At 34.6% G+C, this 14,043-nt stretch overlaps 2 protein-coding genes across 8 annotated transcripts; both read right to left on the reverse strand.

Moving 5' to 3' along the window:
- LOC107635593 (probable aldo-keto reductase 2) lies at positions 70–11,123 on the reverse strand. 7 transcript variants are annotated; one of them, XM_021122207.1, is made up of 6 exons: positions 4,585–4,758; positions 3,920–4,255; positions 3,297–3,500; positions 2,773–2,945; positions 2,573–2,675; positions 1,655–2,255 (listed from the first exon to the last, which is right to left on the reverse strand). In XM_021122207.1, exons 2-6 carry the CDS (start codon positions 4,130–4,132, stop codon positions 1,914–1,916), a joined length of 1,035 nt encoding a protein of 344 aa, XP_020977866.1. In that variant the 5' UTR covers positions 4,133–4,255; positions 4,585–4,758; the 3' UTR covers positions 1,655–1,913. The 7 variants fall into 7 exon arrangements, with proteins under 7 accessions (XP_016194595.1, XP_020977866.1, XP_016194591.1 ...); XM_016339109.2 differs by lacking the exon at positions 1,655–2,255 and adding an exon at positions 70–657 and having other exon boundaries at positions 3,920–4,758; XM_016339105.2 differs by lacking the exons at positions 2,573–2,675; positions 2,773–2,945; positions 3,297–3,500; positions 3,920–4,255; positions 4,585–4,758 and adding exons at positions 8,722–8,824; positions 8,950–9,122; positions 10,294–10,497; positions 10,794–11,122.
- On the reverse strand, positions 12,307–13,248 carry LOC110270814 (probable aldo-keto reductase 3). The gene is made up of 3 exons (XM_021120246.1): positions 13,225–13,248; positions 13,006–13,121; positions 12,307–12,802 (listed from the first exon to the last, which is right to left on the reverse strand). The coding sequence occupies exons 1-3, from the start codon at positions 13,246–13,248 to the stop codon at positions 12,427–12,429; spliced, it is 516 nt and encodes a 171-aa protein (XP_020975905.1). The 3' UTR covers positions 12,307–12,426.

The raw sequence follows: 14,043 nt of genomic DNA on the forward strand, positions 1-14,043 counted from the left end.
ATATTTCTTCAATTAGAAAAGAAAAAAAATGAATTCTTCCACCATACAAATTGTTTTAAAAATTCTATGAAGAAATAGAAATGTGAACTGTGTTTTGTAGAATACATATGAAGTTATCTGCAATAGAATCCAAAAACCACTTCCAAGTTAAGAATACAAAATCAGCAGCTAGAAATTTCAAAGGTTCACTGATGTAACCAAATTCATTTCAAAAGGGAACACAATACATAAATGCCCTTTACACTGATCTATTTATTTTTAAAGTATCAACACTCCAGAGGGTGAAATGGTAAATTAAATATTAAGTGATGAACTTGATCAAACAGCTTTCCAAGAAGAAAGTGGAGTATCAGAGTTCTTCCATGTAGGTACAAAACCATCTGGAAATCTATCACCCTTGACAACATCTACGGCAGCAAAGGACTCGAGTTCTGTCATTTCTTGTGGTGTAAGTTTCACAGACAAGGCTCCAATGTTGTCATTAAAGTTCTCAATTTTGGTGGTTCCGGGTATGGGGCAGACATCATTGCCTTGGTGGTGAAGCCATGCCAATGCAAGCTGAGATGGAGTACATCCTTTCTTCATGGCGATTTCGTTAACCCTCTCGAATATAGTCTTGTTTGTCTCCAGGTTTTCAGGTTGGAATCTAGGCAGAGCCTGCAACACAACACACAACATAAGATTTTATAGTTTATGTATCATTATGAACATTTGAAAAACATAATATAGTAAGATGCAGTGTTATACAGGGAAAACTGTTAAATTTGGATTTGGTATGTGTTATGAAGTCAATATATATTACCATATATCTTTTTAAGGACACTGATTAACAAAATCCTAACAATAATAATAGTACTAGGTAAGTTATCCACTAAAGTTTGACTTTGTTAAAATTTGTTAAAAACACCAAGTTTTGAAGTAGATGAAAAAGTTTGTCTCAGCAAATGAATAAGAGTTCTCTGGCTTCCAGTTTTGCTTCTCTAAGTTTATTTATTATCAATGTAACCAATGAACAAAATCTTATATATCTGCTCTATAAGATGATTACCAATTAACAAACTTCGATTCAATTTCTAACCCAAAAATTGTATTAAGAACAAGCCATTTTAATTTATAAGAATATTCGTTTTTTAAATAGAATATTCCATTATCTTAAACGTTATACTCACGGTACGGACTTTATTGAAAAAAAATTAACGTATAGAGACTCAATTAAAAGGAAAAAAAGTATAAAGACCTAATTGAAAATTTTGCGAAATTATAGGAATCAACAGACTAATTAAACCTTATTATTATGACACTTTTAATGTATGTTTATTGCATTTAATTAGTACTTGATGTTTCAATTGAATAATAATAGATATTAGTTTTTATTTATTATAAATAAATAGATAGATAGATTCTCTTTTTCAACCAAAAATAAATTAAGATTACTATTATTAGATAATTTTAAATATTTTGTTTTAACTTTTAATAAATGCATAACAATTGTATTAAAAATCAAACTTTACACAATTTTTTATAATAAACTTCTTGATTAATATCTTTATCGGACACATATTAGCCAAACCCTTTATTAATAGTCACTGGCATGTGAATTTTCTGGATTGTCAAAATCTTCACTACTACAATCAACTGCAAGTTGACCACTATCTGCAACTGAATAAGGACTCTTTTTTCATTGGCACAAATTCTCCATAAACCCTTATTTTATGTATAGGCAGCAGAATCCAAAAACCACTTCAAAGTTAAGAATATACAAAATCAGCAGCTAGAAATTTGGAAGGTTCACTGATGTAACCAAATTCATTTCAAAAGGGAACACATACATGCCCTTCATACTGATCTATTTATTGAAAGTAACCAACACTCTTGAAGGTGCAATGATAAAATAAACATTGTGATGAACATGATTAAACAGCTTTCCGAGAAGAAAGTGGTGGAGTATCAGAGTTCTTCCATGTAGCTAACATATCCTCTGCATATCTATCACCCTTGACAACATCTGCGGTAGCAAAGGACTCGAGTTCTGTCATTTCTTCCCGTGTAAGTTTCACAGACAAGGCTCCAATGTTGTCATTAAAGTTCTCAATTTTGGTGGTTCCAGGTATGGGGCAGACATCATTGCCTTGGTGGTGAAGCCATGCCAATGCAAGCTGAGATGGAGTGCATCCTTTTTTCGCGGCCATTTCATTGACCCTCTCGAATATAGTCTTGTTCGTCTCCAGGTTTTCAGGTTGAAATCTAGGCAGAGCCTGCAACAGAACACAAAACATAAGGTTTTATAATTTATGTATCATTGATGAACATTTGAGGAACATAATATAGTAAGATGTAAGTGTTATATAGGGAAAACTATTAAATATGGATATGATATATGTTATGAAATCAGTGCATATTATCATGTATCTTTTTAGGACACTGATTAACAAAATCCTCATAATATTAGTAGGTAAGTAATCCACTGAAGTTTGACTTGTTAAAATTTGTGAAAGGCACAAGGTTTTGAAGTAGATGAAAATGTGTGACTATGAGCAGAAAACATGATTAAGGAAATGCACATCACACAAACCTTCCGGAAGTTGTTCTGCGACAAATTATCAAGCAACTTTGATCCGGATGAAAAGAATCCGCGGCCAAGAGGACTATATGCAACAATTCCAATGCCAAGTTCCCTGAAAAGGACAATATTTGGAAGCCAAAAATTCAGAAGTCCTAGAAATAGAATTGCTTGTTAAAAAGAACATTAATCCTTGTGCTTTAGATTCACACCTGCAAGTTGGAATTATTTCTTCCTCGACATCTCTGGACCATAGAGACCATTCAATTTGCACAGCGGTTATGGGATGAACAGCATGTGCTCTTCTGATTGTTGAAGGCGACGCCTCAGATAGACCGACGTACTTTATTTTTCCCTCTTCAACAAGTTTCTTAAGCTCCCCAATCTTGATTAAAACAATTACAAGGAAAAATTTGAAGTCATCATACATATCTCTTCATATATGCAATTATCTCACATCCTAAGATTGTATCAAGTGTTTCCTTAACAAAGACACATATATACTAAATGCAGATTGGGGTTGTTGTACAATACAATTGTGATGCAAAGCTGGTGATTTATATTTTGGTCCCAACATAATTACAGGTACCAATTTCTAAGTTGATCTATGTATATCTGGAATAATAATAGAGACAATTTACTGATTTTACAAGGACTAGAAACTTATTTAACCCTCCATTAATGACATCAAGTTGGTGATAAAGCAAAAACAAAAAGAGAAAGAAAGAGGTCTAACAGTGAGTTCGATTGGCACGCGAGTATCAACTCTATGCTGAAAATAGAGATCAATGCAATCAATGTCAAGTCTCTTCAAGCTCCCCTCACAGGAAGCTCTCACATATTCTGGATCTCCACGGATATCGAATTTCCTTTCCCCAATAATATTGATTGAAAATTTGGTTGCCAATTCAACCTTCTCTCTCAGCCCTCCCTTCAGAGCCTGCCAAAAATTGAAACTAACTACAATAAAAGACATGATATCTTCACATAGAAAGAGTATACATCCCAATAACTGTTTGATCTCTTAAACAAAGTTTCACAAGCCGAGACTCAAACCCTCGACACTAGTTAGTTATTGAGGATGGAAAAGACTCCTTACTACTTCACCTTAGTCCCCTGATTTGACATTCAGAGTGTCATGAAACCACTTATCCAAAACCATAAACTGATAGGAAGATGTACATGAACAAGAAACAGAATATTCTCTGTCTTGTTCTTACTCTATCTCAAGAGATATCAACTAACTTGTATATGCAAATAACATTAGTCTAATTATAACCAAGGAACTTCATATCAGAAAAACATAAGAAATCAAAAGAAAATCCAAAAGGGTAGCTGAATTAAAGATCAAGTAGGAACCTTTGCAATTAGAATTTCGTTGGTGTGAGGGCCATAGACATCAGCAGTGTCAAGGAATGTGACACCAGACTGAATAGCATGGTGGATGAGAGCAACCATGTCTGGTTCTGGTTTTGGAGGTCCATAGCCAGAAGACATTCCCATGCAACCAAGTCCTTGCTGAGACACCTCCAAGCCCTGTGAACCCAACTTCATTCTTCCAACTTTAGCCATTGTTGTAATGTGAAGATGATGGTAGCACTATGATATCAGTGGAAGAAGCTGAATGAAGCTTTGTGAATGTTAATTGTCAAATGACTATAGCTGTGAAGCGTCAAATGGCTGAGTATAGTTATTCTAAACAAGAAAGTAAATATAATTTTAATAAAAAAACTTGTCCCACTCCAAGCAGCCATTATAGAATATAGCAATTAGAAAAAGAACCCCACAAGCCCACCCCCATTTAACTAATCAAATGGTGGACCTCTTATTTTCTTTAAAAAATGTTAATAGGACCTTTCACCTCATATATTTACATTGAAAAACTACTGGATCTTGAAGAAATAAAATAACACAAAATGAGTACTTACTTGTTAGTTATATTCATCCACTTATGACCATAAATTTTAATATTAAAAACAAAATACAAATCACTGAATCATTTAGATATGAAACTTTGCTTCCACCTTAGTCAAAGATTAATAGTAGAAGGCATGCCAATGCACTTTTGATGTGCTTAAGTCTTTTGTTTATTTAGACGGAGAAATACACAAGACACACACATGAAGTTATCTGCAATAGAGTTCAAACTTCAGATCACTTAATTAATTGAAAGAACAAATCAACAGCAAGAAAATTAAACAGCTTTCCAAGAAGAGAGTGGTGGAGTATCAGAGTTCTTCCAGGTACTTAGATCGCCGGCGTATCTATCACCCTTGACTGCATCCGCGGCAGCAAAGGACTCGAGTTCTGCCATTTCTTGTGGTGCAAGTTTCACAGATAAAGCAGCAATGTTTTGGTTAAAATTGTCAACTTTGGTGGTTCCAGGAATGGGGCAGACATCATTTCCTTGGTGGTGAACCCATGCCAATGCAAGCTGAGATGGAGTGCATCCCTTCTTCGCCGCCATTTCATTAACCCTCTCAAATATAGTCTTGTTCTTCTCCAGATTCTCAGGTTGGAATCTAGGCAGATTCTGTAACACACATAAGATTAACCAAGCTACTTTACTTGTTTAACTTTGTTGATCGAGAAAACTGTATTCTGTTTTATGTGTTCAGTTAGTAATCATCATTATTATATGATAAAATGCTAAGTATATAACTAAAGGAAGATCAATACAGAAAATAATAGCGAGTTCATGATTAAAGTTTGAACTAATGAAAAATCGTAAATAATGCCAAGGTACACTTAATTATGAAAATGCTCAAGTAATTAGCACTAACTTGTGTTAACACAAACCTGTCTGAAGTCACCCTCAGATAAATTCTCAAGTATCTTTGTTCCTGATGAAAGGAATCCTCTCCCAAGAGGACTATATGCAACAATTCCAATACCAAGTTCCCTGAGAAGTATAAAATTTAAAAGCCATGAAATTAAATTGTGGATCATATATTTATATTGATGATATAGGCTATGATAATCCAATCATATAGATCATAGTAACTTCTATACAATGTATGCCATTGGATCATCTTAGTGTTTCAAACATCGAGTTATTCGTTGTCTTAAACTGCACCTGCAAGTTGGAATCACTTCTTCTTCAACATCTCTTGACCAAAGAGACCATTCTAACTGCACAGCTGATATGGGATGAACAGCATGTGCTCTTCTGATTGTTGAAGCTGAAGCCTCGGATAGACCAATGTATTTTATTTTTCCCTCCTCAACAAGCTTCTTAAGCTCACCAATCTTAACTTGAAATTGAAGAAGTGAAAAAAATTGAAGTAATCACACATAAAGTAGTCTATTTTTTTACTTCATGCTCTTAACAATTAAAATGTCAGTTCCATATAACAGATTGCATTTCCATAAGAATATGATATTCAATCTTGTTAACTGATAGAGAATTATAGAATAAAATGGAATACAATGAAACATTTAAACATGTGTTCACCGAAGTAGTCCTAAAGATTCAAGATTAACTAAATAATAGTATTAGCACAGAGAAAGATTCAAACCGTTATTTCGATTGGAACACGTGTATCAATTCGATGTTGGTAATAGAGATCTATACAATCAATTTCAAGTCTCTTCAAGCTTCCCTCACAGGCAGCTCTCACATATGATGGATCACCACGGTTCTCAAACTTTTCATCATCAGAAATGCTGATACCAAATTTGGTTGCCAATTCAACCTTCCCTCTCACCCCTCCCTTCAAAGCCTGCTCAAAGTTCCAAACATTTCATCATAATATCATATGCACAAGCCAAAACAAAAATTATGACATAATAAGAAATGACATTATTCATTTATAAAATTCAAACTTGAGAACTTGCTTAAGAAGAATCCATGATCAATAACAGAGAGAAAAGCAACACAAAATCTTGAAAACACTCGGTATTTTTTCACTTGGATAAAATCAACTGAACTGTTTATATCAACTTATCTGTCTCCAATTAAGTCCAAGGATCAGAACAACCAAAAAAAAAAAAATTGAAGAAAAGTCAAAAGGGTAGGTGAATCAAAGCTCAAGTAGGAACCTTTCCAATCAGAATTTCATTGGTGTGAGGACCATAGACATCAGAGGTATCAAGGAATGTGACACCACTTTGAACAGCATGGTGAATGAGAGCAACCATGTCAGGTTCTGGCTTTGGAGGTCCATAGTAAGCAGACATTCCCATGCAACCAAGTCCTTGCTGAGATACCTCCAAACCTTGTGATCCCAGTTTCATTCTTCCAACTTTAGCCATTGCTGTGTTGTGGTGATGATGTGCTTGCAAGTTGCAACTATGATCAGTGTTCGAAGAGTGATGCAGAAGTTTTATTTGGCTTCTTTGAATGAATGTTCTGAGCTATGTGCCTACTCTTATAAGTAGTTGAAAACTCCATCATGACAGCAAGGCAAAGATTATTAATTAATATCATATTATTAATCATTCACTTCATTAGAAATCATTATGACTAATGAGGATAAATTTATGACTATCTCCATGTTGAAATAGTATTTACAACACTTTTTATGTACCAGTATATATATATTTAAGGTTCCGATTGTTGGATACGTTTGTTCTTGATTGGTATATTTCAATACTTTTATTTTTCAGTAGGTACAAAATAAAATAAATTATCTGTAAGAGAATATGCCCTAGGTCTTAATTATGTTGGTTTTCATCTCTGATATAGTGATATGTCTTTATCTTCTTAAATGCAATGAAGTTAAATGGATTTGGTATTTGATTATCTCACTAAAGTTGAGGTTTTGGTGGGCTCAATAAACTAGATCAGCATAATATAGTGCAATTTAGGTAATGCCAAAAGCACAGTGCTCCTCTTCCTTTTGAATGCTTTTCTAAACAAAAACAATACTAAACTAAAAATAAAATAAGGGGAGTGGAGGAAGTCATAATTCCTATCACAATATCTGGTTCTGGTTTTGGAGGTCCATAGCCAGAAGACATTCCCATGCAACCAAGTCCTTGCTGAGACACCTCCAAGCCCTGTGAACCCAGCTTCATTCTTCCAACTTTAGCCATTGTTGTCATGTGAAGATGATGGTAGCACTATGATATCAGTGGAAGAAGCAGAATGAAGCTTTGTGAATGTTAATTGTCAAATGACTACAGCTGTGAAACCTCAAATGGCTGAGTATAGTTATTCTAAACAAGAAAGTAAATATAGTTTTTATAAAAAAAATTGTCCCACTCCCAGCAGCCAGTATAGAATATAGCAATTAGAAAAAGAACCCCACAAACCCACCCCATTTAACTAATCAAACGGTGTACCTAACTTTTATTTTCTTTATAAAAATGTTAATAGGACCTTTCACCTCATATATTTACATTGAAAAACTTACTTGTTAGTACATTCATTCACTTATGACCATAATTTTTAACATAAGAAAAAAATACAAATCACTGAATCATTTAGATATGAAACTTTGCTTTCACCTTGGTCAAAGATTAATAGTAGAAGGCATGGCATTGTTGATGTGCTTAAGTCTTTTGTTTATTAAGACAGAGAAACACACACACATACATGAAGTTATCTGGAACAGAGTTCAAACTTCAGATCACTTAATTAATTGAAAGAACAACTCAACAGCAAGAAAATTAAACAACTTTCCAAGAAGAGAGTGGTGGAGTATCAGAGTTCCTCCAGGTAATTAGATCGCCGGCGTATCTACCACCCTTGACAACATCTGCGGCAGCAAAGGACTCGAGTTCTGCCATTTCTTGTGGTGCAAGTTTCACAGATAAAGCACCAATGTTGTTGTTAAGGTTCTCAAGTTTGGTGGTTCCGGGAATGGGGCAGACATCATTGCCTTGGTGGTGAAGCCATGCCAATGCAAGCTGAGATGGTGTGCATCCTTTCTTTGCGGCCATTTCTTTTTTTTTTTTTTTAATGTATGTATCATTGATGAACATTTGAAAAACATAATATAGTAAGATGCAAGTGTTATGAAATGAATATATATTATCATATATCTTTTTAGGTCACCGATCAACAAAATCCTAATAATATTAGTAGGTAACTTATCTACTAAAGTTTGACTTGTTAAGATTTGTGAAAGAATATGTAACTGAGTACAAAACATGATTATGAAAATGACAAGTGATCAGAGCATGAATTTCTATAATCGCACACATATGACACAAACCTTCCTGAAGTCGTCCTGTGATAAATTATCAAGCAACTTTGATCCGGATGAAAAGAATCCGCAGCCAAGAGGACTGTATGCAACAATTCCAATGCCAAGTTCCCTGAAAAGGACAATAGTTGGAAGCCAAAAACTCAGACATTGTATCATGATGTTTTATGAGAAGTCCTAGAAAGAGATTTGCTTGTTAACAAGAACATTAATACTTGTGAATGATTAGATTCAAACCTGCAAGTTGGAATCACTTCTTCTTCAACATCTCTTGACCAAAGAGACCATTCTAACTGCACAGCTGATATGGGATGAACAGCATGTGCTCTTCTGATTGTTGAAGCTGAAGCCTCGGATAGACCAATGTATTTTATTTTTCCCTCCTCAACAAGCTTCTTAAGCTCACCAGTCTTAACTTGAAATTGAAGAAGTGAAAAAAATTGAAGTCATCACACATAAGGTAGTCTATTTTTATTACTTCATGCTCTTAACAATTACCATAAAAGTAGATGAAGTGGATAGATTTCGACAAAAATGGGGATTTTTCTGTTAAATCTTTCCTTAATATTATTTATAAGGACAGGAATAGAGAGACGGATTCCAACATGTATAATTTTGCTAAAAAGTTGTGGGTTGGCTTTGTTCCTCCTAGAGTGGAGCTCCTCACTTAGTTTATAGTTCTAGGAAGACTAAATACAAAGGATAGGCTGTGCAATTTGAAGATGCTTCGGAGTGAGGATGTGAAGTGCGTGCTTTGTGGTTCTAGACCTGAGTCTGTCCACCACATTTTCTTTGCATGTGACTGGTCTTGGAATTTATGGGTTGTGATCCTTCAAAGGTGGGGTCTATCTTGGGTGTGGCCGAATTTAGCAAAAGATTGCTTTGACTGCTGGGTGGATTTAAGGCTTGGTAATATACAAAAGTGTGAATGGATTATTTGCTTCTTTGCAACGGTGTGGACTATATGGAAGGAGCGCAACTGCAGAATTTTTTGCAAGAAGGAAAGATCCTTTGAGGCATGTGTAAGCGACATTCAATTCCTGGTCAACCAATGGTGTAATTATAGGCACAGTAATTATGGTTGAAACTGCTTATTTGTGATTTTTAGTGGTGTGGGTTTGTTTCTCAGGGACTCGTTGTTCGTGTTGTTTTTTTGTTCTGTTGGCGGTCCTAGGCTTCTTAGTGCCTTCGAGGTTTTTGACATTCGTGTAATAGTCTAGATCTTTAGCTTATGTCTTTGTTGTTTTATGTTTGGTTCTTGTTTTGTTTAGTTTAAGTTTCGTTTTTTCTTGTTGTCTGTAGCTTGCTCTCACTTCCCTCTTTGGGATTTAAGTGAGTTCTAAAACTATCAAAAAAAAAAAAAAAACAATTAACATACTAAATGTCAGTTCCATAAAACGGATTGCATTTCCTTAACAATATGATATTCAATCTTGTTAAGTGATGAATAATTCAAACATAAGTGTTCACTGAACTAGTTAAATGTGAAATTCAAGGTTATTAATTTCTCGAGTTAACTCGTAAACTCTTATGGTTCAAGTTGACCTAAAGACTTATTTTATGATAGAGAAAGATTCAAACCGTTATTTCGATTGGAACACGTGTATCGATTCGATGTTGGTAATAGAGATCTATGCAATCAATGTCAAGTCTCTTCAAGCTTCCTTCACAGGCAGCTCTCACATATGATGGATCACCACGGTTCTCATATTTTCCATCATCAGAAATGCGGATACCAAACTTGGTTGCCAATTCAACCTTCTCTCTCACCCCTCCACTCAAAGCCTGTCTCAAAGTTCCAAACATTTCATCATAATATCATATGCACAAGCCAAAACAAAATTGTGACATAAAATTCAAACTTGAGAACTTGCTTAAGAAGAATCCATGATCTATAACAGAGAAGAAAGCAACATAAAATCTTGAATCACTCGTTATTTTTTTCACTTGGATAAGATCAACTGAACTGTTTATGTCAACTTATCTGTCTCCAATTAAGTCCAAGGATCAGAACAACTAAAAAAAATAAAAAATCAGAAGAAAAGTCAAAAGGGTAGGTGAATCAAAGCTCAAGTAGGAACCTTTCCAATCAGAATTTCATTGGTGTGAGGACCATAGACATCAGAGGTATCAAGGAATGTGACACCACTTTGAACAGCATGGTGAATGAGAGCAACCATGTCAGGTTCTGGCTTTGGAGGTCCATAGTAAGCAGACATTCCCATGCAACCAAGTCCTTGCTGAGATACCTCCAAACCTTGTGATCCCAGTTTCATTCTTCCAACTTTAGCCATTGCTGTGTTGTGGTGATGATGTGCTTGCTAGTTGCAACTATGATCAGTGTTCGAAGAGTGATGCAGAAGTTTTATTTGGCTTCTTTGAATGAATGTTCTGAGCTATTTGCCTACTCTTATAAGTAGTTGAAAACTCCATCATGATTGCAAGGCAAAGATTATTAATTAATATCATATTATTAATCATTCACTTCATTAGAAATCATTATGACTAATGAGGATAAATTTATGACTATCTCCATGTTGAAATAGTAGTTACAACACTTAGGTAAAATATATTATTTTTATCAAAGATTATGTACCAGTATATATATATATTTAAGGTTCCGATTGTTGGATACGTTTGTTCTTGATTGGTATATTTCAATACTTTTATTTTTCAGTAGGCACAAAATAAAATAAATTATCTGTAAGAGAATATGCCCTAGGTCTTAATTATGTTGGTTTTCATCTCTGATATGTCTTTATCTTCTTAAATGCAATGAAGTTAAATGGATTTGGTATTTGATAATCTCACTAAAGTTGAGGTTTTGGTGGGCTCAATAAACTAGATCAGCATAATATAGTGCAATTTAGGTAATGCCAAAAGCACAGTGCTCCTCTTCCTTTTGAATGCTTTTCTAAACAAAAACAATACTAAACTAAAAATAAAATAAGGGGAGTGGAGGAAGTCATAATTCCTATCACAATATCTGGTTCTGGTTTTGGAGGTCCATAGCCAGAAGACATTCCATGCAACCAAGTCCTTGCTGAGACACCTCCAAGCCCTATGAACCCAGCTTCATTCTTCCAACTTTAGCCATTGTTGTAATGTGAAGATGATGGTAGCACTATGATATCAGTGGAAGAAGCTGAATGAAGCTTTGTGAATGTTAATTGTCAAATGACTACAGGTGTGAAACCTCAAATGGCTGAGTATAGTTATTCTAAACAAGAAAGTAAATATAATTTTAATAAAAAAAATTGTCCCACTCCCAGCAGCCATTAAAGAATACAGCAATTAGAAAAAGAACCCCACAAACCCACCCCCATTTAACTAATCAAATGGTGGACCTCACTTTTATTTTCTTTTAAAAAATGTTAATAGGACCTTCCACCTCATATATTTACATTGAAAAACTATTGGATCTTGAAGAAATAAATAAAACAAAATGAGTACTTACTTGTTAGTTACATTCATTCACTTATGACCATAATTTTTAACATAAAAAAGAAATACAAATCACTGAATCATTTAGATATGAAACTTTGCTTTCACCTTGGTCAAAGATTAATAGTAGAAGGCATGCCATTGTTGATGTGCTTAAGTCTTTTGTTTATTTAGACAGAGAAACACACACACATACATGAAGTTATCTGGAACAGAGTCCAAACTTCAGATTACTTAATTAATTGAAAGAACAAATCAACAGCAAGAAAATTAAACAGCTTTCCAAGAAGAGAGTGGTGGACTATCAGAGTTCTTCCAGGTAATTAGATCGCCGGTGTATCTATCACATTTGACAGCGTCCACAACAGAAAAGGACTCGAGTTCTGCCATTTCTTGTGGTGCAAGTTTCACAGATAAAGCACCAACGTTTTGGTTAAAATTGTCAACTTTGGTGGTTCCAGGAATGAGGCAGTCACCATTTCCTTGGTGGTGAACCCATGCCAATGCAAGCTGAGATGGAGTGCATCCCTTCTTCGTCGCCATTTCATTTACCCTCTCGAATATAGTCTTGTTCTTCTCCAGATTCTCAGGTTGGAATCTAGGCAGATTCTGTAAGTGAACACATAAGATTAACCAAACTACTTTACTTGTTTAACTATGTTGAGTTAATTAGCAATCATCATTATTATGTGTTATAATGCTAAGTATATAAATAAAGGAGATCAATACAGAAATTAATAGTGACTTCATGATTAAAGTTTGAACCAACAAAAAATTGTAAAAAATGCCAAGCTACACTTAATTATACAAATGCACAAGTAATTAGCACTAATTTGTGTTAACACAAACCTGTCTGAAGTCACCCTCAGACAAATTCTCAAAGGATCTTCATGTTTCTTTGTGGCAAAAGAGAATGAGAAGGATGAAGAGGCCTTATTTGTTCTCCTTTGCAGGCGCCCCAACGCCTAATGCACCGGATTCCATCAGAAACGAGCTGATCAGACAATGCCAGTCTTCTAGCAGTTGCAAACTCCTAGGATGCTACAGGGGTAAAAACAACAAAAATACTTGTGAAGATCCGGTCAGCGTCATGAGTGTTTTTCAAAGATCAATTTGCTTGGAGCCGTCTGGCGATTCCTACACGAGGAGATCAACTTTCGACGCAATCTTAGCCGGCTGCATACCGGTTTTTTTCCATCCAAAGTCAGCTTATGAACAATATAGTTGGCATTTACCAAAAGACTATTTGAGCTACTCTGTGTTCATACCTGAAGGTGATGTTAGAGAGAACAAATGAGAAGGGAAGGTTGAGGATGCATTTGATATAGCTGTTAAGGGTATTATAATATTATTAGAAGAGTAGAAGAAATGAGAAGGGAGATTTCATCATCAACAAACAATGGTTATTATTCTAATGAATGAAGATGGTTCATAAGGTCTCAAATTTGCTCATGGGTTTTTCTCACCCTTTTGGAGATGATCTTGCATGCATGGATGATGTTGTTAGTTAGAAATCTTCATTACAAATCAGTTGAAAGGTCTAATTATTTGGATTTCATTTTTGTGTTTGATCTTCGTCAGAGTCAGAAAAATCTTTGACATATTGAGTTAAGTCTTAGTACTATGAATACCAAATATTACTACATATTGCTTCAATTAGAATAAAAAAATGAAATTCTTACATGATACAAATAGTTATCTTTTTAATGTTTTTCATGACACAAAAAAATTTATGGTTGGCCAGTTGAGTGATTTATAAACATTTTTATTAATTGTTTTAAAAATTCTATGATGAAACCGAGATGTAAACTATGTTTTGTAGAATACATATGAAGTTATCTGCAATAGAATCCAAAAACCACTTCGAAGTTAAGAATACAAAATCAG

This window comes from Arachis ipaensis, chromosome B04 (genome assembly GCF_000816755.2).
Source record: "Arachis ipaensis cultivar K30076 chromosome B04, Araip1.1, whole genome shotgun sequence".
NCBI lineage: Eukaryota > Viridiplantae > Streptophyta > Magnoliopsida > Fabales > Fabaceae > Arachis > Arachis ipaensis.

What these genes read in the sequence shown, in the direction of transcription:
- LOC107635593 (XM_016339105.2), bottom strand. Translation starts at nt 11,006, where the DNA reads ATGGCTAAAGTTGGAAGAATGAAACTGGGATCACAAGGTTTGGAGGTA. An exon ending in GAAGTGATTCCAACTTGCAG is followed by an intron (nt 8,825 to 8,949) that starts GTTTGAATCTAA and finishes TGTCCTTTTCAG; the next exon opens with GGAACTTGGCATTGGAATTG. An exon ending in CACAGGACGACTTCAGGAAG is followed by an intron (nt 2,256 to 8,721) that starts GTTTGTGTCATA and finishes GTTCTGTTGCAG; the next exon opens with GCTCTGCCTAGATTTCAACC.
- LOC110270814 (XM_021120246.1), bottom strand. Translation starts at nt 13,248, where the DNA reads ATGACGCTGACCGGATCTTCACAA. An exon ending in CGCTGACCGGATCTTCACAA is followed by an intron (nt 13,122 to 13,224) that starts GTATTTTTGTTG and finishes CCGGTGCATTAG; the next exon opens with GCGTTGGGGCGCCTGCAAAG. An exon ending in CTGAGGGTGACTTCAGACAG is followed by an intron (nt 12,803 to 13,005) that starts GTTTGTGTTAAC and finishes TAGTTAAACAAG; the next exon opens with TAAAGTAGTTTGGTTAATCT.